Raw genomic sequence first — 23,734 nt, 5'->3', positions numbered from 1 at the left:
ACTTCTGTTTTCGCCCTAGAGGTAGGTGAGGCAACTGGGTCGCACTCCAGCGCTGATTCCGTCTCCATCCCGGAGGATAAGCAACTGGAAGGGTTGCAATGGATTATTTCCTTCCCTCTTCTTCCAGCACAAATGATAGCAGCTGCGACTCAGATCAGAGGAGGGTGAAGAGAGGAAGAGTAAGAGTGACCATCTCACCAACCCTTCTTGCCGTAAGATCCGAAAGGTCTTAGAAGACATGAATCCATATGTTTTGTTTCAGCCACTTTCTGGCTTTGTATACTGTAAATGTAATTTTCTCGAACACATTGTACTGCCTTTGGCCGCAAAGCCACTTTATGAATGAAATATTCTGAGTTTTATTAAACATTATGATATAATAAGGCCTCTGGTATAGGCCCTTACACATATTCCTAACACATATTGTCAAGGATATTGAACGAAAATGTACAAAAATTTGATGAATTACTGCAAAAATAATGGCCACAATAAAGGCCATAACTGCAAAAATAATGGCCACAATAAAGGCCTTTATGCATAGAATGTTGCCCCCCTAGTGTTCTTAGGTGGAGCGAAGACAGATGAACGAGGCCACCATAAAAAGGTGTAATTATAAGGGATGAGGCGAGCCAAGGGACACTATGTTTGCCCCCCTGTCCCAGCAACGGAAGAATCTGGGGGATTTTCAAATTCCCAAACGCTGGGGTAGTATTTCTTTAAGAACCTACCATTGATAGGGTTGCGGTGGAGGTCGCCGTCCAAATCTTTGAGGTGAAAAGCCCCGCGTTCCAGAATTCTATGAATCACAAAGGGCCCTTCCCAACGCGAGGTCCATTTACCTCGACCGGTCAACTTCTCGCCAAATGGAAGGACTGCCTTCCAAACGAGTTCGCCCTCTTTGTAACTGCGGCCCCGAGTTCTCTTATCGTAGGCGCGAGCTATGCGTTGCTTTTCCATCACTAAGTTGTCCAAAGCCTCCAAGCGCTGCCCGCTAAGGTCTTCGTGTTCCTGCCACATAGCCTGGACGTAGTCTTCACCAATCAAATGAAGCTGATCTTGGACGCGCAGGGATTGAACATTGATCTCCAGAGGTAACACCGCGTCGTGACCAAACATGAGTGCATAGGGCGTCGTGGCAGTAGGAGCTCGTTTGGAAGTGCGATAAGCCCACAACGTTTCATACAATGTCTCGTGCCATTGGCGAGGGTTTGCAACAAGCATCTTCTTCAGTAGGGTGATGATAATCTTGTTACTGGCCTCTGCTTGACCATTAGATTGAGCATAATAAGGTGTGCTGTAGACAAACTGTATGCCCAAGTCGTTGACGAGCTGCTCTATGTCACCACCCATAAACGCTGCCCCCCTGTCCGATACTAAAACTTCAGGGATGCCAAACCTGCATATAATATTTTGAAAAATGAATTGGCAAATGGCTGCTCCAGAGGCCTCCTTCAAGGGCTCAGCTTCCACCCATTTAGTGAAGAAATCAGTAGCGACGATGATGAACTTGTGTTGGAGTGACGAATGAGGATGAATCATTCCAATCAAGTCCAATGCCCAGCCTCTCGCAGGCCAAGGTTTAATAATAGGCTGCATGGGAATATTGGGAATATGCTGGACTGGTCCATGAGCCTGGCAATCTTGACAGCCTTTCGCGAATGAGATACAGTCCTTCAAAATACTAGGCCAATAATATCCATGTCGCCTGATGAGCCAGCGCATCTTTGGACCTGCTTGATGGGCTCCACATACACCTGCTTGTGCTTCTCGCATCAAGCGCTTTGCATCGCGGCCAAACACACACCGGAAGTCTATGCCATCTTCGCCGCGTCGACGTAGCTCATCGCCTCTGAGGAAGTAATTTAGTTCAAGAAAACGAATCTTTCTGTCTGCAGTGGGGTCTGGATGCTTTAGGTAATCAATCAAAGGGATGCGCCAGTCGACATCAATAGGTTCGAGGACCGCGACGACTGGATCGTCTGGCGGGTCAGGTCGTGCGAGCCAAGAAGGCAGTGTGCGTCGTTCAACCTTCAGGATTCGCTCGCGAACCCCATATTTCAAAGTAATGCCTGTAGCCAGTTGAGCAAGTTCGTTGGCCGCAAAGTTGCACTCGCGAGGAATATATTCCAAATTCACGTCATCGAATTGATCCAGAAGCTCAATGGCGCGACCCAAATAAGGTACGAGCAAGCAGCTGACACACCTATACTTTTCTTGAAGTTGATTTATGACAAGCAAAGAATCACCGCGCACTTGGACATCTGTTACTCCTAGCTCCAGTAACACCTCTAGGCCAATAATGAGGGCCTCATATTCTGCTTGATTATTGGTGCACTTAAACTCCAATTGGAAATAATAAGAAAAACGATCGCCCGCTGGGTTTTCCAGAACAATCCCTGCCCCTGCTAGTGTTTCTGTTCTTGAGCCATCAAAAAATAATACCCAGGGTTGAAGGGAGACTGTGGCTTGATACCATAAAGCATATTCTGGAATGTGCGCCAAATCTGGTCGAGTTATGTCTGCGGTCGCTATCTCTAACTCTTTCACTGTGGGGACATCCAATATAGGGTGATGTGCTAGAAAGTCTGCGATGGCTTGTCCCTTCACTGCTTTCTGTGGAACGTATTGTAGCGAGAATTCGAATAAGACCAGTACCCACTTGCCAATACAACCTCTCAGAATAGGCCGTGACAGCATGTACTTAACCAGGTCGGTTTGAGCGATAATGCAAGTGGTAAAGGATAACATGTAGTGTCGCAACTTGCATGCTGAAAAGTACAATGTAAGACACAATTTCCGTATGGGAGAGTATACCTGGTGTTGATGTTCTGAAGTCTGGCGGTAGCTGAAGTCCGGCGGCAACCGAACCTTGGTATGATGCGAGTTCGGTGGGCGGACCGCTACTCGGTTGACTTGATGATCTTCTCTAGCTGTCAGACGGAGGATAGGGCGTCAGAGGGAGACCGCGCTGGGCGGTCTTCACTTCTCCGATGCCTAAGTCAGTCAAAACATATAGAAAGCATAGTCGAATAAGTATTGAATGCGTAATTAATGAAGAAAGAGGAGAGGACCTCTTTATAGGTGAGGGGAGGTCTGATCTTCTCTCTGTTTTCGATGTGGGACTGATGCTTCAGTTCTCAGTTTCAGTAGCTTCTGACGCTGTCTTGGCGCAGCGCGTGGCGGCGCGTCGGCGGTGATCTGGGGGCGATCCTGTGCTCAGACGGAAGCCCGCCTGGCTGTCTATCCGTAGGACATTGCTTTGGTGGGAGTTGGTACTTCTGGCGGTACAATGAGCGTAGCTCATTATAGCTAATTATGCTTGCAAATGTACATGTAGGTACACCTGGTTTCGCAATCCGTCAGTGTCCTACTGAGGTAAAAAATGGCATGCTCGACACCTTCCTCATCATCCTGGGCGAGTAGGCTGCCAATGGAAGCCTCAGCTGCTGAAATATACAGCTTTAATGGAAATCCAACTCTAGGTGGAACGAGTACTGGCGGGCTTGCCAGATAGGCCTTAATTTTGTCAAAAGCCTCTTGGTGTTTAGGTTCCCACACAAACTCATTCTGTCCTTGTAGTTTCAGTAGTGGGGAAAAAGGTTGGATTTTACCTGCAGAGTTAGATATGAAACGTCTTAGGAAGTTGATCTTACCCAGCAATCGTTGTAGCTCTTTCTTTGTTCGTGGGGAAGATGCGTTGATGACGGCGCTTGCCTTATCCTCAGGGACCTCAATACCCCTTTGATGGACGATGAAGCCCAGAAAATCCCCTGCTTGAACTCCGAAAACGCACTTGGCGGGATTCATCTTGAGCTTGTGCAGCCGCATTCTCTCGAAGACTTTCCTGAGATCCGTGATGTGATCCCCGCGCTGCTTGGATTTGACGACCACGTCATCAATGTAAACCTCTAAAATCTTCCCCAAGATGTCGTGGAAAATCAGGTTCATGGCTCTCTGATACGTTGCCCCAGCATTCTTCAGTCCAAAAGGCATAACCACGTATTCAAAAACGCCCGCGAACCCTGGACAACGGAATGCGGTTTTGTGTCTGTCTTCCTCCGCAACCTGGATCTGGTGATACCCTGCAGTTTCGTCCATGAAGGATACCAATTCATGCCCTGCTACTGCATCTACCAACATATCCGCGACCGGCATGGGATAGACGTCTTTAGGCGTAGCGACATTAAGGTCTCTGTAGTCCACGCAGACTCTCATCTTACCATTCTTCTTACGAACTGGCACGATATTGGACAGCCACTGATTGTATTTGGCCACCCTAATGATGCCTGACTTGTGCATCTTTTCAACTTCCTCTTTGACCAAAACTTGGGTCTCGGAGTTCATCCTCCGCGGCTCTTGCTTCACAAGCCTCTTGTCAGGGAGTGTTGGTAGTTGATGGCAAACCAAGTCCGGTGACAGGCCGGGCATGTCTTCATATTTCTCCGCGAAGCAGTCTTTGAATTCCAGTAATAAGTCAATAAGCCTCTGTTTCTCACTAGGCTCTAAGTAAGCGCTGATGGCCACTTCCATAGGCTCATTTGCTGTTCCAAGATTGACTTTCTCGGTAGGGTCGCTGACCTTTGGGGGGGTGTCATCCAGCGCTGCTGGAGCCAGCTGAATCTCTTCTTCGTCTTCTTGTTCTTGGTCAGAGAACTCCTCGTTGACAATTTCCAAGGTTGCGACACGATCAAAGGCCTCTTTTTCCACCAGGTACGAGGATAGTCTTTCGTACAGCGAGTGGAAGGCCTCTATCCCTTCCTCTGGAAGGTCGTAATTCATTAATCGTTAAAGGGTTTAGGCACAGCGTGGCTAGGCCTTTCCAAGCCTTCCTTTGCGAGCGTAAGCCCCCACTGTGCCAATTCAGAGGCCGTCACCCCTGTGGGGCGGCCTTTATCATCGATGCCACTGACCTGCAATGGAGTGATTGGCTCCAAGTAGTACCTGGCATCTACATAGTTCGCGAACACTGGAAATGGACGAGGATCCGCTTTGATCACCTCAGCTTGATCTGTTACCCTATTCCACATCACCAGTTCCTGGTGGAGAGTTGAAGGAACACAATAGCTCCGGTGAATCCAGTCGCGCCCTAGGATGGCGCTATAGGCCGCGTAACAATCTGTCACGAAGAAAGCATAGACTCCTTCTGCTGGTCCTACCTTGATACGTAGAAACAATAAGCTCAAAGTCTTTGTGACTATCCCCGCGAAGTTCTTCAACGTGAGGGATGTAGACTGGATCTTTTCTTTCTTGATCCCAAGTAAATGCATGGTTCTTGTAGTGATAACATTGACAGCGGCCCCTGTGTCAACCATAACCTTACTGACCTTAGTGCCAGCAAATTCCACCGTTATATATAAAGGTCGCATGTGCTGAACCATCGCGGGTGTTGGTCTTGTGAAGCTCATAAAGAAACCTTTACCATCAGCATCTTCAGTTTCAAGAACCACTGCCTCTGCTATAGGTGTTGTTGCAGCCGACGTGATCTGCAGAGGCTGATCGGTACCTTCTTCATTCTCCACACACTCCTGCGCGGCAATTGGCAAAACATATCTCGCGGGAAGTACATAGACCATGTTGCAGGAAGTATCAACCGTTTCAGTTTCGTCTATGTCGTCCTCCAGGTTGAGCTTGGGCTCTCCAACCGGGATGTCAGTGTTGAACTGCTTTGCCAGCCGGTCTACCAATGATTCTTCTGTAAGGCCTTTTACCTCACACTGTTTTTGTTCCTGCAGCACGGCCGACTGCACTGGCGAGTCTGACCGTTGTTCCCCTACTTGTATCTCCTTTGGGGGCGCAACCACCAGACTTTGGACTTTTTTAGGTTTCCACTGTAAAGCTTCTGCAGTGCTGCCCTTGCCCCCCAGTCTCTCAAAAACTGAGGGTTTGGCTTCTGGTTCCTCTCTAAACAACCTGTGCCTGACATGTGGCCGCCTAGTTGGCGATTTGTCTTTCCTAGCTGGCGGAGGTGTCCTTTCTGTCGTGATCCTGCAAAAAACACTAGGCTTAGAGGCCCCTGATTCTGAGCGCGCCTGCTTTTGAAAGCTGCGAGGAGCCACCAATGGCTTCGCAGCTAATGCCTCCATCTCCTTCTGATATTGCTCAGGAGATTTAACCAGTTGCGACGGCTTGATCAAGCCTTGATCTAGAGCTTCTAAAGCGCGCTTGGCTTCTCCGAACCTGCGCTGCAATTTCCTTTTCTTGGAAGGGCTGAGTTCCACCGCTTTCCCCTTCTCTCTGGTGTACCATTTGCCTTCCTTGATGGTGTGCGTTGAAGCAGGCGGAATGTAAGGTTTGGTCACGACATCTTTGTGCTCATTCCAAGCCCTTCCTTCTTGTTTCTGATCGGCCGCGGCCGCTTTCAATTTCTTGAACAAGTTGGAATCTTTTGGGGATGGTGGTGACTTTACCTCATCTCTCGCCTTTGGGCTAGAAGGCTGATAATTTCGTGATGGTGAAGCCCATTTGATTGGCGGGAGGGAACCAAAACGAAATCTCTGCTCGACTTCTGCGTGCGACACTTGGATGCCGCATTCTTCTTTGCATCGCGAGCAAAGGACCACTGGTGAGGCCTCGCTGATGGGCTTAGCTTTCTTCTTTATAGGGGTTTCCTCCTCTTCATCCCTCTCTTCCTTCCCCTTTGTAGTCAAATCCAGGGTTGGTTTCCTCTGGTTCCTCTTGGGCCAGTTCACATCAACCATACCGACGCCGGTGTCCGGGAAAGGGTTCAGGTCTACAAGTGTTGTCGCGGTCGCCGAAGGCTCTACCTGCAAGCTACCATTATTGAGCCATACCTGAATTTGGTCCTTTAGCTTCACACAATCAGCTGTATTATGGTTCCACAAGTTGTGGAATTTGCAATATTTCTTTCCTTTCAGCTGATCCGGTAGAGGAAAAGGGCCAAAGTCTGTCTTCACCATCTTCGCGGCGATCATCTCATCTAAAATCTCATGTGCCTTATTGGCATCATATGTATATGTCGCGAACTCAGGTTTGGTGAAAGCCGCAGACTTGAGTTTGACAGGTTCCTTAGATATCTTTAACTGCTTGAGGGCGGAGTTCTTCCTACCTGTCAACTCTAACGCGGAGACGTCATTCTCCTCTTCTTCAGTTTCATCCTCGCCCTGGAAGACCACTTCCCCTTGATGGCGGTAGTAAGGATCATAGGTGGGCTGTAGGTATCCAAGGGCTGCCACTGTGCGGTGTTTCCCTGGCACATATGTTCCTTTGGACGCATTTTTCCTAGCATCAGTCTCCCTTAGGAGATGCTCAAAGCTACCCACCTCTGTGATCAGTTCTCCCATTAACTGGATCATGCTGCCATGTTGCTTCTTTCGCTGGCGTGGCTCCAAACCCTTGATCGCTAGCTTGACTAATTCTTTTTCAGGCAGGATCATACTCAGTTTGGCTTTCTGGATCTGAAAGCGTTGAAGATAGGCAACCGCAGATTCGGTGGGTTGTTGGGACATCTGAGTAAGAGAAGCCAAGTCGACTTCAGGTTCTAGAGCTCCAAAAGTTTCTCGGAAGAGCTTTTCCATTGCAGGCCAATCTGCTACTGTTCCTGGGCAGAGCTTAGAAAACCATCTAAAGGCAGCCTCGGAAAGAGAAGTGCCAAATATCCTGCACTTGAGGACGAGGACGTCATCATTCTGATACTGGCCGCATTGCACTCGGAACCTGGCCAGATGAGTGGCAGCATTTTCAGTGTCTTCTCCTGAAAAAGTAGAAAATATAAGGTGGCGTTCGGTAACGTTTTCAAGTCATCTTTTTCATTTTATAAAATGAAAATGGCTTGAAAATGCGTTCGTTGGTCTGTTTTCAAAAATACAGAAAATAAAAATTGAAAATGATTTATTATTTTACTCGTAAAACAGGAAAACAACAAATAGACGTTTTCACCTTTTCATTCTCATATTTTAGAAAAAACGGAGATATATGTATACATTTTCATTGTTTTTTGTATTTTCATACGGTAGTACCGGACTCGTTTTTGAAAATTGTTTTCGGAATAAACTACCGGACACATTTTCGGATCTCAAAAATCCAATCTTGTTTTCTCGTTTTCATTTTCAAAATCGGTTTTTGAAAAATCATTTTTAAAAACGTTACCGGACAGGCCCTAGGAAAAGGCGCGAACATTATATGCGGCGAGAAAGGTCCCTCATAGACCCCATCCATTTGGGCCCTAGGGTTAGCCAATCTGATCATCTTCTCAACCTCTTCACACCTCACAAACTCAGGACCAGGAGGAGGAGGTATCGCCACATTCTGGCGAGCAACCTGCAATGGTATGGCTTGGATAGTATTCGTTGTTCGCTCCCCTAGACGAATAGTCCGGGGATTCGCAGACTGCTGAAGAGTCATTGCTGGCACGGCTGCCTCTTTGACCAGAGCTGTTATCTTGATCGAATTGCCAGCCAGATCAATGCCATAGTAGTCTCCTGTCAGCTCTTCATATATATTTTCTACCCCATCACTGTCATATTGCACAAATGCGGCAGAATCGGACGAGATACGCTCGTTGGCCTTTGAGGTTTGATTTTTCTGTCCAACAGAGAAGGTAGTTTGTCCGCCCTGAGTGGTCTTTTCTTTTCTACCGCCGATTACCAGGGCTCTCTCCTTACTCTTGACTGCCGCAGCAGTAGTCGTTACAGAAGGTGTAGCCGTGCTGCTGCTACCCTTTTCACGAGCATTAGGAGGTATATATTTGCCAGTCCCCGAAGGTTGGCCAAGCGACCCAAGGATAGCATTGGGGTCACCCAAAGCCTTATTCAGAACCTCTCTAGTCTGATTCAACTCGGCCCTCTGCATGGCCACTTCGATCGCGAGGTTTGATCCGTCTTTCCGCATGGCCGCGATCGATGCCGTGGTTTCCTTGCTCTGGGTATTAGCTGTGTTAACAGCACCCAAGAGCTCTTGGTACTGAGCACGATTTGTCGCAGCAACGCTGTCCGCGTGCATTATAGCCGTTGTGGCGAAACTTTGTGCATTTGTTTTACCCTCTTCGGCAATCCGGATCAAACGCTGATCCAACGCACGAATTTGTCGTGCCGTTTTCTCGATCGAAGCTGCCATATGCTTCCCATAATTTTCGCTATGCTCTGTAAGGATGCGAAGCCTCTCGTCCAGGCTAGCATCTGGTGGAATGACGAGTGGCTCGAACTCGTCAACTTCAATGGTATCACCAATGGAAGTAGTTTCGGTAGTCGCAGGGGCCTTGACTATCTCATTCGTCGACTTTTGCGCCGACTTCTCACCCTCAATGATGGGTGGCTGATTTCCTCCCTGCTCTGTCGACATCGCGGGCGATGATGGATTGAGAGAAAATTCTTGAATTATCTATTCCTCCGAAAGACCACGACAGTCTGCTCGAGTATGCGGCCTGTAACTGGAGGTCTTGTGTTTCGGGCAGTTAGCGTAAACGTTTTGGTAAGGGTTTTCGCTTGATTTCCCAATGGTTACTTTCGCGAAGAGATACTATGTAGGTCCCACTGGCCGTGCCAAAATGTTTGACACGAAAACCAGTGCGGTACAAACTGTCTCTTTTGAACGTGTGCGCAGGCGTACCAGCACCGTGGGGTCCAGTCGTCGGGGGAGTCCCTTGACCTGACTTCTTCTTCAAGCGTTGTGGACGAGGAGAGCACCAACCTCGTCACAAGGTTCTTCTCTATGCCTTCCGAGAAAGGACTTCTTGCCTTATGGATAAGGGCTTTGGTTGTGATCTCTTCGCGTCACTGAATCGATACTCAACGTTGTAGGTTGAACAGAGCAATCACTGGGAAGTTCTGAGAAAGCACGGGTTTGCTAAAGCGTGACTTGAGCTTCGCTGGGTTGCGAGGGCGTTACCCTTGCTTCGCTGGTAGTATCGGTGGCAGTAGCACTAACAGTCGGCTCCAGGGGAGACTGGGACTAGAAGTACGGTCGCCGGGTTTCAACTAGGTTAAAGGTTTGCTCCGGGGAGGCTTGAGTAATCGTAGAGATTAGTTGATTTGAGAGTTGTCCTTTGATTCGTCCTTGAAACCTGGTATTTATACCTACTGTTCCTTGCCATAGAAGGATTATTGATTGAAGTTTCCTATTCAATCTCCGCTACCTGACTCCAATAAGGGCTCGTTTTCCTTATGGATTTCGGAATGAGTGAAGCTGTAACCCAATCCTAAGTAGACTTATTTTTTGGGCCGCAGGTATCGGCCTGCTACGCTAAATCCACTAATGGATCTTGCCAAAATTACTTTTGGGCTCAAACAAGAAGAAGCAATACCCGTAACAGCTTCAGTTCTGTCACCAGACATATTTCCAGCAACACCATCAGCTGGAAGTAAAACTCCCTGAATGATTTATATATAAAGAGCAACATTTACATCACGCACTATTGTTCAATGTGAGAAGCAGATTGAAGGAATGCCATGAATTGCATACCTTTGTAACAACTTGGACAAGGTCACTAGAAAGAATCACAAGAGTATCTATCAACTCCCCATTTGCTACATTCGCATCAGATTTTCCCTTTTTAGTCATCCTTGCTTTCATCAAAACAATGCCTACCAAACCAAAAGCCCACAATTAAGATTCTCACTCTTCATAAATTTGTCTACAACACACACACACAAAGCACCCCAGTAATTACACCTAAAGATCCAATTTTCTAGTTTTCCAACTGCAAAGTTTTTATCTTCTTATTAATGCAAATTCTCCATTAGTTCAACACAATGGATCACTAACTCTTTAGAAAACCTAGAAAGAAGAACAAACACAATAACTAAACCCAGATTAGACACTATCTGATCCCAAACAACAGGATCACCATAACCCTTCAAGAAAATGAAAACCCAGATATAGTTCCACAGAAAACCAAAAACCCAGCAACAATTCCACACCATTCTCCAAAACACATTGAACCCACTAAAGAGCTCAAACAAAACACACCGTATTCATTTTCCACAGAAGCAGTGTGGAAGATTCCGGAGTAGACAGAGCCGAGAGAGATAGAGAGAGAGAGAGAGAGAAAGAGAGAGAGTAATGATGAGAATCGATGAAGAAGAAATTGAAGGTAACGCAAAGTGGAGCTTCGATTATCGATTATCAATTGGGTAGACGGACTTGGAGGTGGGTTTGGAGAAGTGAAAAGCGAGCCCCAATTCGAACCTTATTTCTCGCTGGAGAGTAAGAACAACCGGTCAATTAGGGTTTCAAGGATAAGAGTAAATCGGAGTAGAGGATTTGGGTAATCGAATTTGCACTACACAATGATATAACTTCTATTCATCAATTTCATCGATCCCAAACCTCTACTCAAATCCATAGAAAATCAAGCACGAAATCGAATCATACATCGAGGACATAGAGAAAGACCAGAGTGACAGAGGAATCATGGAGCGTCGACTGTGCAGAGAGCGTAGAAGATGTTGTCTTGCCACTGAGTCAACTCATTGAAGTCTTCCCACCAGCTCAGCACGAACACCGCGACCTCCATCGGCGCCAAGGTCAGAGAGAGAGAGAGAGAGAGAGAGAAAGAGAGAGGACCTAGAGGGTTCAAGAACTGAGAGAGGACTGAGAGGGAGAAGGTTGAGAGGGTCGAGAGCTTTTGTTTTCTTTTTCTCTACAATTAGGTCGAGATGTGGCTAGGTCTAGAGATTGTTAGGCTTGGTGGGAGTAATTGGGGGAAAGTAAAGGAATAAGAGTGGTTGTCGGGCTTCAATTAAATTGTTTGGTGGGAGACTTCAATTTGTCTCAAGTTTCTCCCACAACAGATGAAAATGACCGTTGTGTGAGAGTATGATGAAAAAGCAGGTTGGGAGGGAAAATTTGCCGCCTCTGCCTATATAGGTTTCATCAAATTGAAACTTTGCCGCGCTATGCAACTTGCTGATCGAGTTGCTTCCATGCTCAGACAACAAAAGTATGACAATCTGTTGTACAAATTTGTGCATCTTGCACTAGGTGTACCTAGAGGATTTCTCAAAGTTCATACAACATTTCTTATACAACAGATATCAAAAAAACTGTTGTGTGGATAGTTTGAATTAAGCTCCTTCTAGGAGGGAATTATGTGCTTGTTTCCCTCCATCTAGGCCTCACATTCACACAATGGAAACTACTTAACTTAGTTGTGCAATATCTTCCTAAAAATTTTTTTTCAATTTGCTTACATTCACACAGTAGAAACATATTTGTACCGTTGTATGATAGAGTTTGTGTTAATACACAACAGCAAATTTAAGTTTTGTTGTGTGATGAGTGGTGTGTTTCAATTTTTGTAGCAGTGGCAATGCTCAAAAAAGGTAGTGGGAGTTCCTTGAAACAAATTGGATGATTTAATATATATAAGCTTGTAAAATTGTCAATATCACACAGATTGTTTATATATGCAGCTTATGTGGTAGGTGAAGCAAATATATTTGCACATATAGAATGTGTTTGTATGGAAATAATGTGCCTTAAAAAACTGGCAGCTAGCGAATCAGGCCACTTGATGACATTGTATCAAACTATCAATGAATAAACAAAGAGTACTCATGGATGCTAGCAATGCTTCATGATATGCAGACTTTGGTAATTATGATATTTGATATCAATCATGAAGCGGAGTAAAGCAGCATGGGCAGAGAAGAGATGAGATTGGTGTGATCATGCTAGGGGTTATGCTTGACTTATATGCCCATCTGAGTATGATATCAATTATGAGCCAAAATGCAGCTTTGTAACAAGTATAGGCAGAGAGAATATATTGGTCGCAGGCCCTCGAAACATGTTGTAGCTTTGACTTAAAGAAGAATGGTGATAGTGATAAGATGACTATGAGCATGTGAGATTAACATTGAACAAGTGTCTATGTATGCTTGTGCATGCTAATATATATGCTACAGTTGTTTAGCTATCACGATGGGCTTGTACATGCATAAGAGAGAAGCTGTCACAACGTTTCTCATATATGTTGTAATATGTGGTAGCAACTAGTTTGTATAAGATAGAGACTTATCATGCTTATTATATGAACTCGTTCAAATCACATTAACTGATATTGCACATGCATATTTCCGAGTAATTGCAAGACGTGTCAGTAAACTGTGCAAGGGTGAAGATAGGACGTGGCTTCCACTACTAGAATTTTTGCCTTAGACATCGGCCAGAAACCGATGTTAAAAAAAAAACCATCCGATGTCTTAGTGGGTGATGTTAAAGATCACGAACAAAAAGACATCGGTCAAAAACCGATGTCCAGTTCAACAATAGACATCGAATAAGCTTATGAAACCGATGTAAAACCGTTATTATGATGACATATTAGTGTGTTTAGATATTGTTAAACCTTCATATTTTGGCATTTAATGCTTAATGAAGTATAGGTCCAATAGCAGAAGTATTCATTTTAACATCGTTACTCATATTAGAAACGATGTTTTATATGGTGTCAGACATCGAATTCTCACTAGGCCAAAAAATGAAACAGACGACCGATATTTTTCGTTGTGGGATATGGACAGCCACCGTTGTGTATCGGCGCGTTGTGTGATGAAAAATAGCACAACGGTGATGCACCGTTGTATGATATAAAAACAGTCGACATACTCTTGTTATCAGCGTTGTGCCTTCCCTCGGCAGATGGTAGGCAGAGCTGTCACGCAGCCATGCTGTGCATGGTTGGTGCATGCATCAGACAACGAAACTTGTTTCAAGATGTTGTTGGAAAACATTATCAGACAACGTTTTTTTTTTTAATTTTTCTGTTGTATGATTTAGATTAGGACAACTGAGTTCTTGTCTGGTCTGTCGTTTGATTGCTTGTCAGACAACATGAGTTAGAATTATTCTGTTATTTCATTACTCCTCACACAACAGCTTGTAGAGTACTAGTGTGGTATGATTGTTACCTGATCATTGTGTGATCAGAATTGGGCAAAATTAATGCTCCATGATTACCTAAATAATGGTACTGATCAATATTGAAAAGAAATTTGAATCCAATTCATCAATTGAAGTACTCCGATTCATACATTAAAGAATCACATGTGTCTACAAAGGATGTATTTCCCAATCATCCATACATTAAGACAAAAAAATAATTCTAATAGCTCCTAGATATATGTATTGACGACAAACTTAGCCCCCTCATTCCAGATATGAAAATACCAAGCTTCTACCCCTGCTCCCTTTCTCCCTTTTGGTCCTGAACAGAATAGAACAAAAGCACAAGATTTAAACTTCTAAAGAGCATGCTTAGTTGTCTCATGAAATTGTTTGTAGTCCTGGACAAAGTAGAACTTAGTACAATGACACACACATGTTCATCAAGTTATCTCAATGATCAAAAACCAGATAGCCAGAATCAACTTTATCCTTTACATAACTAGTACAATGATTATGTATACATGTTAAAAATTAACAGAAAGTATGTAAAACAAATGCAAATTTACAAAAATAAAACTTTGCTTTAGTCAATGGCAGAGTTGAAAATGGTGAATGTCCAATCCCAATGCACACTTTTCAGCAGCAAAACATGCAAAAAATTAAATTCAGGTGCTCCTAATAGCATAAGCTAATGTCATAAATCATGCAAAGTATATGAAACAAATGTAGTAAAGTAGAATAATTATTCACAGATATATATCTATATATATATATATAGAGAGAGAGAGAGAGAGAGAGAGAGAGAGAGATGGATAAGGAATCCACGCCCATATAACACAGATTAGCGACCAGAAAACTCAAGAAGCCTGCCTCACTATAGAACAGCTAACCAATTCATCATATGGAATGGTCCTTAAAAACAGTGGTAACTGAAGTCAATATAGCAAACCAAATACACATTTTCTTTTTCAGGTCTGCTAAGCTTTTTGAGGATTAATTAGGCATTTTGATGACTATGGTTTAAGAAATTCGCATGTATAAATGCTCACCCTTCAGAACCCTCAAGAGGTTCATTTATTAACTGAAGGAACTCGGCATGGTGCTCCTGAATTAATCTTAAAAGCTGTGGGTTTTGCTTTCCAAGTTCCTGCAGCATGGGCTGTAACAAAAGCAGAATGCTTAAAAAGAAACCATCGCATTTACTAATGTGAAAAGATGCAATTCATATGCATACCTGTAAAATTTGTGGGTTGGCTTGTAACATTGAGCGCAACGTTTGGAACTGTAATGGAAACAAAATAAGTAAATCAAAATCCTCATCATGAACAACTTAATAAAGCAAACAAACATGCATCTAAATCAGACATGATCTCCCACATTTCCCATTCATTAGACACATACAAAGACCAGCATGCAGTTGACTTTAGTGAAACATAGATGCTACAGTGGTGACACATACCCGGTCCTTGCAGTGGGTGACGTGGGTTTTGAGCAGAGGCTGCCAGCGGTTCCTGGAGGAGGTTTTTATGGAACTGATATAGTCAATGGAAGTATTCCTAGAGAACATGCAGATATGCAAGTATCATTACCACTCCTAATTCATCTAAATACATTCCACGGTTGGAAAGATGGGAGATTAATTTAAAATAGATGTAGGCACTTGCAATTCTTTAGTTTATATAAGGATCATAAAATAACTATAATGCCAGAATATAGACACACAATATTCTTGGGCTGGGTGGCAGCAGGAACCACCACTATAGCAGCAAGTTGAATTAAGTCATCGTTATCGTCATCGCCTAACAGATAGAAAGGGTTTGCGGTTGCTTCTCCGTCTAGGTTGCCGATCCCAAAACCCATACTCAAAGGAGCGAGTATGAACATGAACTATGATTGCTTCTCCTTCTAGGTTGTGTCGAATCAAAGCACAGAGAAACAGAGAAGAACTTAGTGAAACCCCCAAATCGAGCAGCCGTGAAACCCTTAAATCGAGTAGCCCACAAATCCCCAAATCAAGTGCCCGTGAAACCCCAAATCGAATAGCTCTTAAACCCTTAGATCGAGTAGCCCACAAATTCCAAAATCGACGTTGTAAACCTTAATCTTCAATAGATTGAAGAACCTCATCCTTCTTCTCAATTTGCAGAATCCTCCTTCACTAATCTCAAGTCGAGAAGGGATGGCTTTTTGGGTGATGACTTGTGTTTCGGGGAGAGAATAAGACTGATGAAGAAATTGTGTTTTATGGTGTTTTGTTCGAGTGTTGGAAATAAATGAAGTGGAAGACAAAAGTTTAACCTAGTTAAGTTGTCAAAAACTCGGGCATTTGGGTCTTTTTATTTTGTATTCATGAGTCAGACAACACATAAATGAAGCTACGTTGTCTGATTCTGCACACATTAAATTTGAGCTAAGAACTGTAAGCAGGGAAAGTTCCCGCTATGTGCAATCAAAGTTTCAGTTTTGGTGCAATCATGACATATACGTTAATCAAAATTTGTAGGTTTTGAGGGCATTTGGAGAGACATCCAAACCTCCCAATATATATTCCTTAATCATACAACACAAAAATAAAAACTGTTGTATGACATTTTGCAAAGCTATACTCACACAACATATATAACTATACTATTGTGCAATGTAGTACAAATTTGGAGCCGAATTTGAGTCGAGGTAGGAGGGAAATTTGCCGCTCATTTTTTTTTCATTCACACAACAAACCATTCTCGTAAGTGTTGTGTAATGACCTTCTAGCTAAAAATTTCTGAATTTTATTAGCCTTATACGACGTAAGTTTTTTAAACGTGTTGTATGATTCATTTTCCTTTATCACACAACAAATTTTTTTTTTTCGTTGTGTAAAAAGTGTCGTGTGTTCAGGTTATTGGCCTAGTGTCTTTTCATTTTGCCTGCTGTTTGTGAGGTTCACGCATATTTTCCATATATCCCACTATTTAAGATTCAATCTACATTCCTTAGTATTGTATGAACGATGTGTAATATTATGCTAAACATCGTTTCCTTTTATGAAGTGATGTCCATTTTAATATTAAACATCGTTTCCCAAATTGTAAATCGATGTCCATATTGATGCTATACATCGTTTCCCAAATTGTAAATCGATGTCCATATTGATGCTATACATCGTTTTCCAAATTGTAAATCGATGTCCATATTGATACTAGACATCGTTCCCTGTAGTTTACATCGACGTCCATTAGTTTTTTTAACATCGCTTCTTACTCAATACGTCGATATCCATGAAAAACGAGACATTGAGTTTTATTTCGAAACTGATGTATTATCTCTTTATTGACATTGTTTTTGTAGTTTAACACTGATTTGAAACGAGTGTATATACATCATATCCTTTATATGAGATGATGTCCAGAAAATTTGTAATTGCTGCTAAAATTGATGTAATCTACATTCGACAACATGAAATTCCGAATTAATTGAATATGGGGCATTGCATTAATTTCTGTCAAACATTAGAATTGTTAATAGTTCCAAAAATAGGCAAAAACACCCCAACCTACATCAAGGCAGCCCAAAACAGACCATTACAATAACTATATGCAGTTTAGTTCACCTGCAACTGTACACTATTCCCTGCATTATAAAGGATTATGATAATCCTCAAAATTGAAAAGAAATAGGTGTTCAGTATGGTTACGCAGCCAAAACAAAGTAATTCATAACTTCAAACTCTCTACCCAATACTTTCCTTGCATATAAGCCTATAATCCAAACATAATGTCGCTGCAAAATTGAAAGGTAAAGGCCCCCAATTCTTCTCCAACTCTACATTTTTCAACTTCCAAATACTAAAACAGACCACAAATTTCCTCTCCTTACCGATCAACAACTACACAACTTTCTTTGACTTTTTCTCTCGTTCAGCCTTTTCCTTCTTCTTCGAACCCATTGCTTCCAACTATCTGTTCACAAAGCACAAATAAATGTTATAGGCAAACAAAACACTTAAAAACAGTAACCTGCTAAATCAGTAAATAGTGAAGTGTACATCAAAGACTATCACAAACAAATGCACTTAAATAAATCACATATTTCATTCAAAGTCATAAAACAGCAATTAAAAAGCGTTTTAACTCCAAATATAATACAAATACAAGCCACTATTGTTCTCTTGGAGCGGTGAATTGGAGAGACAGATACAGGACAACCTCAAGTTAAGGTCGGTAATATACTAATATGTATTTCTTTATTTATTACCCAAATAACCCAATGACCGAACAAGTGGAGTTAAATGAATATATTGAACTGTTATATATTCCCCACAGTATAAATTTGACTAGATTTGATCATCTAGACCTCTTTACCAGTACATAAAGAGGATTTCCCTTTTATTATCTTCTTTGGAGACTATTAGGTAAAATAGAGGAAGGGTTCCTGAAGCCAATAGTTCAATATGACCTGGAGGAAAAATAATTAGTATGGGCCATTATATAATTGGGATGCATCCTTCTAATTAATCAATAAGGTGGTTGGAATACAACATAGTTTACAGCGGAAAGTAATCCATCACAAGGGACTTTGTGGGTGAGTATGCACACACTCTTGAAACTTACATACTGTGCAATTATTAGATTTTTGACATGCAAAACTTACCTGGACCCAGATTGTAAAGATGCTGAGTGACAACATTGACTACACCTGAACTAGAAACCTGAAGAAGCGTGGCAAACCACTTTTGATCATAGAATCCTCCAGGTCCTACAATTGCAGGCTTTATGTGGGAGTCATTGTACAACTGGCCGGTTGACAAGTTGTTTAAGCTTCATCATGTCTTTTCCATACTGTTCAGCTCCAACTCTAGCTCCAACACCATTACCACAGAGCTCATTACCTACACCAAGATAGACAAGAATATATGTGAAGCAAAAACAAAACAAGTGGCAAGAAAGATGTTCATATCTTTTCATAATCATACCCAACTCCCATGAATTTATGTGGTAGCCCTTCAAAAATCTCCAACCCAAACATCCGCGCCTTTGTGGTGCCTCCCTGACAGTACATTCAAGCTAAATGTGACAAGGGGCCTGAAAATGTAAGATACAGATCGTAAGTCACAGTACAAGTAAGCCTAGACCACATAATTCAGAGCAGCAAAGGATATGCGCAAATTAAATAAATATTAAAAAATATTATGCCACCTTGTTTACTTATAATAATATTAAGCCATTAAAAATATTAAAAAAAAATACAGAAAATAATAACCACTTATGCCTCCTTAAGCTCCAATTCCATATCAGCCATCAATTTATGCTGCTCAACATAAATTGTGTTGTGCTTGTTTTACTACTATTGGTCCAGAGTAAAATACTAAAATAAGTCATAATCTTGTTCCCAACAGAATATACCAACACATGTCATCAGGTACCCAAAGTCATATATTAGGAGCAATCCTCTGAAACATTGCGACTTTGCGAGTGATAAAGAATGCTAAATAATGAGAGTTCAGCCTGAAAGATCTTGCATAGACTTTTGTGTACATCAAACAACAAGGGGTAATCTAGTAAGTACAGTACACCTAAAGGAGTGTCGAATGCAGGTAACAATCGTCGGCCTAGATCCTCAGCTAAGTTCAGCAACTGGTTGTCATATGTTGGAATTCTCATGCCCTGTAACAGAAGGGTGTAGGAATGATTCAATCTGACCTTCAAAATACGTAATTCTATGATTTTATACTGCTGCAGTCTATCGGACTAATAACAAGAAAGAACCTTAGATCCTACTAGTACACTTGGACAGCCATCAATTAAGAAAGGTTACATTGCTATTATGCTATATACAGATATACACTTCGTTACGACTAACCCAACCTTTTTTTTTCTTTATGGCGTGTGTGTGTGTGTGTGACAATGTGACAGTGTGTGTGTGTGACACACTGTCACACACACACACACTCACTCTAGCTTAACCCAAAGGGCACAGTCCCCTGTTATTTCATGGCATAAAAGTGTAATTTATGGAATTAAAACAAATGATAAATGCAACTAATTGTTACCATAGCATAATCACTTGCTATAAGATGTGTGGATAGCAAACCCCCGAGGACCCGGATGGCAGTCTCAAAAACAGATACTGTCTTATTCTGCAACAATCATAAAATTCAAAGTTAGATGTACTAAGTCATTCATTACTAACAAAGTAACATGTATAACATTAACTCCATCCTATCATAAACAATGAGATCAAGACCATGAGGAAAACAATTCAACAACAGATAATCACAATAACAATCAACCACCATATATTACGCCAGATAATTTCACATGTAACAGTCAATGACAACTGTCATGTTCAAAATCATGTAAAATAACTTTTACAGGTCTTCAGAATTAGCCTCTTGGTATAACCTTGATTTGAAGTAGTTAGATCATAATACTGGACACAATGTTCTCAACTAAACTAATGAGATATCTTTCGGAAATTAGTTCTATATCCAAATACTAATAAAATAAATAAACAAGTAAAAAAACTAAAAAAAGTTTAATGCGATTCATGCATATAAGCCAAAACACAACATCAAAATCTTACATTTAAAACAGCAATTCAGAAACCATTAATAAGAGAGGGCGAGAGAGAGAGAGATGCAAAGAGTGACAAGAAAGACAATTACTACATCTATTACATCATGACGGACATCGCAAGCTTAAAATTTTGGAATTTGAAAAGGTAAATAGCCAGGATATAGCAGCTGACTTTAGGAGAAAGATGTGCAGTTATCGAGACAATAAGTTCTTCATAAAAATGTAAATAGATCTCTATCCCAACATCAAAAAGGAAGAAAATAGTGCAACCTGTGGAAATTTCATGATAGCAGCCCCTTTTTGTAACTTGTCTTCAACAGCAGCAACCCCTAATAGAATTAAATCCTTTTCAATCATTTCAGATGCATCTATTAGTACTTCTTATCTCTCAGGACCGATTGTGGTCTTAGTCTCAGTAAATATTGAGTTCCATTTTTCATACTCGACAGCGTCAAGTTTTCAATAAGCAAATGCTAGAGTTCGAAATCCATCATCTGCATAATCCAAAAGGAGTAGATTTGTAGCCTCTTGGTAAGACCTACCATTGTCTACAAGCCTATCAAAGATAATGCTGAAAATGGAAACAGGTACCTTTCCTTAAGCTTGTTGTGACCATTTCTACTTGTCCAAAGCAATTGCAAGAGGTTCCAAGTATCTGAAAATCGATTAGAAGCAACAAATTCTAAACAGCTTTCCTAAAAGAGCAATTATAATCCAGATTCCAACAATCAGTAGGTAAAGAACAAAATCAGAAGCAACCCAGAAACTGCTGAATAAAAACAACCCAAACCCACATCAAAACTCATCTCAAAGCTTAAAACTTTACCATCGAAGCCATCAGTGAAGCTCAAACACAAAAGCATGCACCTTCCTTGAAGTAAATCACATCGATAATGTGAAGCTTTTTAGTTGATAAACAAGCAAAATTTGACATTGGCGGACCACTCAAGGACATGTATGTTACGTTTGGTGAAATGGGTCCATCAAAGTTTGGAAATTTAAGCTTATGGTTTAGTTTAAGCCCCAAAATTTGCAAAACCCGAAACCTAAAACTCAACAAAAGCCCCAAAATTTCCCAAATCAGTCACAAACAATGAGAAGAATTGAGAAAGAGCGAACCAGAGATAAAGAATGCCCAGAAAGCTCCAGTTACATGGTCACCAAGCTTCGAACTTGCCCAGCTCAATGAAGAATGTCTTGGTAGATGAAACACAAATCCTTGGAAGCAAATTAAGAAACAAAAGCTCAGATCGGTGATTTCAGAACTCACAAATCCTTCAAAGACATGTACTGAACAGATTCGTGAATTACCTATGACTCAGAAGCTCAAAGTTTCTCCGAAACGGCGGCCTCGATCTTCGATCTTGTTCACTGTCTTAGAGCAGAGGAGCTAGTGTGACGCGAAAAAGAAGGAGGACGAGGCGTCAAGTTCTGGTTGGATTCGAAGAACCAAGAGGATGAGAGTTTTGGTCGGAGGCGTAGAACGAAGAGGAGGAAAAGGAGGCTGTCAAATAGTAATTAGGGCAGTCTTAAGTCAATTTTAGTCCAAATATGTCTAAGTGTGGGAAACAACTTTTCATCCCCGCGTTTCTTTAAAAAAAAATTAACTTGGCCGCTCAGCCTTTCCGCGAAAATTTAAATCAAAGTTTAGACATCAGTCAACAGCAAATATCGATGTTAGTAATATCCATAGAAATCGGTATTTGAGGAATCGATGTTAATGACATTTTTTTACATCGCGTGAATTCCTCAGCGATGTAATTGTCGTGATGTCTAAGGCCAAAATTCTAGTAGTGTTCCATGTGAAAGCAGTACTTAAGATTGTGGTAGTTTAGTTTGAAAATTTGTGAGATGTGGGCAACCTCATGTGCCAAAAGTCTTTGCATATTAGAAAAACACATATAGAGACAGCATATTGAAAAGACACCTCTACATGGCATGCATCTTTAACTAGTAAATAGTAGCCATTCGTTTAGCAACAGAAACAGAACAAGCTATACGAGTATATAGCAGTGGCAAAAGGAAAACAGATTGATGCATAGAGACTGGGATTGTGGACGGTAATTGCACGAGGAGCAACAAACATATATAGGCATATGATTATTGATAACTTTGAAGAAGAGTATAGACTTAGCTCATGCTTGCTCGTTGAAGATTGCTGTTAGGAGCAATGTGCTACTGGGATTTGGGAGCCTCTTGAGAACTCATTTCTTGCTCAGTACAGAGAGATAGTAATGAGTAGGAGTCCAAAGAGGATGTCTGGGTCTGAAAAGAAGATTTTGGTGTGCGGCAAAGAACGTTCTAGTGGTTCGCGGAGATGTCGAGACTGCACTGGCATGCATCAAGATTGTTAGTGGATGGTGCTTGGCGGATGGCTCTGCTTTGCTTGGCGGTGCTTTACTTAGCGGTTGGCGGAATTTTGCCTAGCGGTTGGCGGATCTTTGCCTAGTGGTTAGCAGAGCTTTGCCTAGCGGAGTTGCAGCTAGGCGTTTGGCGGTTGACCCCGTCGCTTGGCGGTTGACCGTTGGTGGTTGACAGACGGCTAATCGATGAGGTTCTTGACGCTAATCAAAAGCTTCATGGGTGAGGACAATTCTCTTTGACGCTGATCGAAAAAGAAGATAAAAGTTGCCATGGGTGTCCAAATCAGATTTGGATTGGGTGTCCGTCAATTGCGCTTGCTGCTGGCGCCCGCTAGCACTGCTTGTTGACGTTGGCACTGCGTTAAGGCGCTTGGCTGTTCTGATTGGCCCGATTGTTATGCTGCATCAAGGCTGCTGTGATTGCTTTGCACTGGGTTGGCGTGCCGGCGTTGGGCTTTAGCCTCGCCGAAAGTTGATGATGATCAAACTTTCTTTGGCGGTTAACGATGATTGAAGAAGATGAGAGTTGCTATGGTGCCCAGACTAAATTTCTTGGTCTAGAGAGAAATCGTAGTCAAGGGAGATTGGTGGGTGTGCGCAAGGTTGGAGTGCAGGCATCATTAGTGCTTGGCACTGGTGTTGGTGGAGTGTTAGCGTCGCTAGCGCTCGCTGGTGCTGGGTTAGCCTCGCAGTCACGCTAATTCTTCTTCTTCTTTTTTTTTTTTTTTGACAGACCGCTAGCATGATGTTGCCGTAAGAGGCTAATGTGCAGCCTGACGTTGGTGTCGTTGGTGTAAGGCTAGGCGCCCAAGTTGCTCAATATTTTTTTTTTTTTTTTGAGATAGGAGTTACTGCTTAGTGGAGTAAGATGTTTGAATTTTGAGCTGGCGGAGCAAGTTTCTTGTGCAGAGAAGCAAAATTATGTTTTATTACCACTAAGGATGGGGTTTGCTTATCAAAGAAGATGAT

The 23,734-nt window shown here is 42.3% G+C and overlaps 1 protein-coding gene and 2 long non-coding RNA genes across 3 annotated transcripts; all 3 read right to left on the bottom strand.

Annotated features, from left to right (window-relative positions):
* Positions 1 to 10,244: 10,244 nt before the first annotated feature.
* LOC133743353 (uncharacterized) lies at positions 10,245 to 10,995 on the bottom strand. Its single transcript, XR_009863077.1, has 3 exons — positions 10,924 to 10,995; positions 10,417 to 10,538; positions 10,245 to 10,325 (listed from the first exon to the last, which is right to left on the bottom strand). It is a non-coding gene; the product is annotated as an uncharacterized LOC133743353 (long non-coding RNA).
* A 2,957-nt stretch (positions 10,996 to 13,952) lies between these two features.
* LOC133742620 (uncharacterized) lies at positions 13,953 to 15,243 on the bottom strand. The gene is made up of 3 exons (XR_009862642.1): positions 15,080 to 15,243; positions 14,895 to 15,004; positions 13,953 to 14,164 (listed from the first exon to the last, which is right to left on the bottom strand). It is a non-coding gene; the product is annotated as an uncharacterized LOC133742620 (long non-coding RNA).
* Positions 15,244 to 19,262: 4,019 nt separating this feature from the next.
* LOC133742553 (alpha-mannosidase I MNS4-like) lies at positions 19,263 to 21,932 on the bottom strand. The gene is made up of 4 exons (XM_062170237.1): positions 21,522 to 21,932; positions 20,673 to 21,057; positions 19,877 to 19,963; positions 19,263 to 19,490 (listed from the first exon to the last, which is right to left on the bottom strand). Exons 2-4 carry the CDS (start codon positions 20,757 to 20,759, stop codon positions 19,263 to 19,265), a joined length of 402 nt encoding a protein of 133 aa, XP_062026221.1. The 5' UTR covers positions 20,760 to 21,057; positions 21,522 to 21,932.
* Positions 21,933 to 23,734: the final 1,802 nt, after the last annotated feature.

This window comes from Rosa rugosa, chromosome 4, assembly GCF_958449725.1.
Source record: "Rosa rugosa chromosome 4, drRosRugo1.1, whole genome shotgun sequence".
Taxonomy (NCBI): domain Eukaryota; kingdom Viridiplantae; phylum Streptophyta; class Magnoliopsida; order Rosales; family Rosaceae; genus Rosa; species Rosa rugosa.
This window is presented reverse-complemented; position numbering and strand designations above follow the sequence as displayed.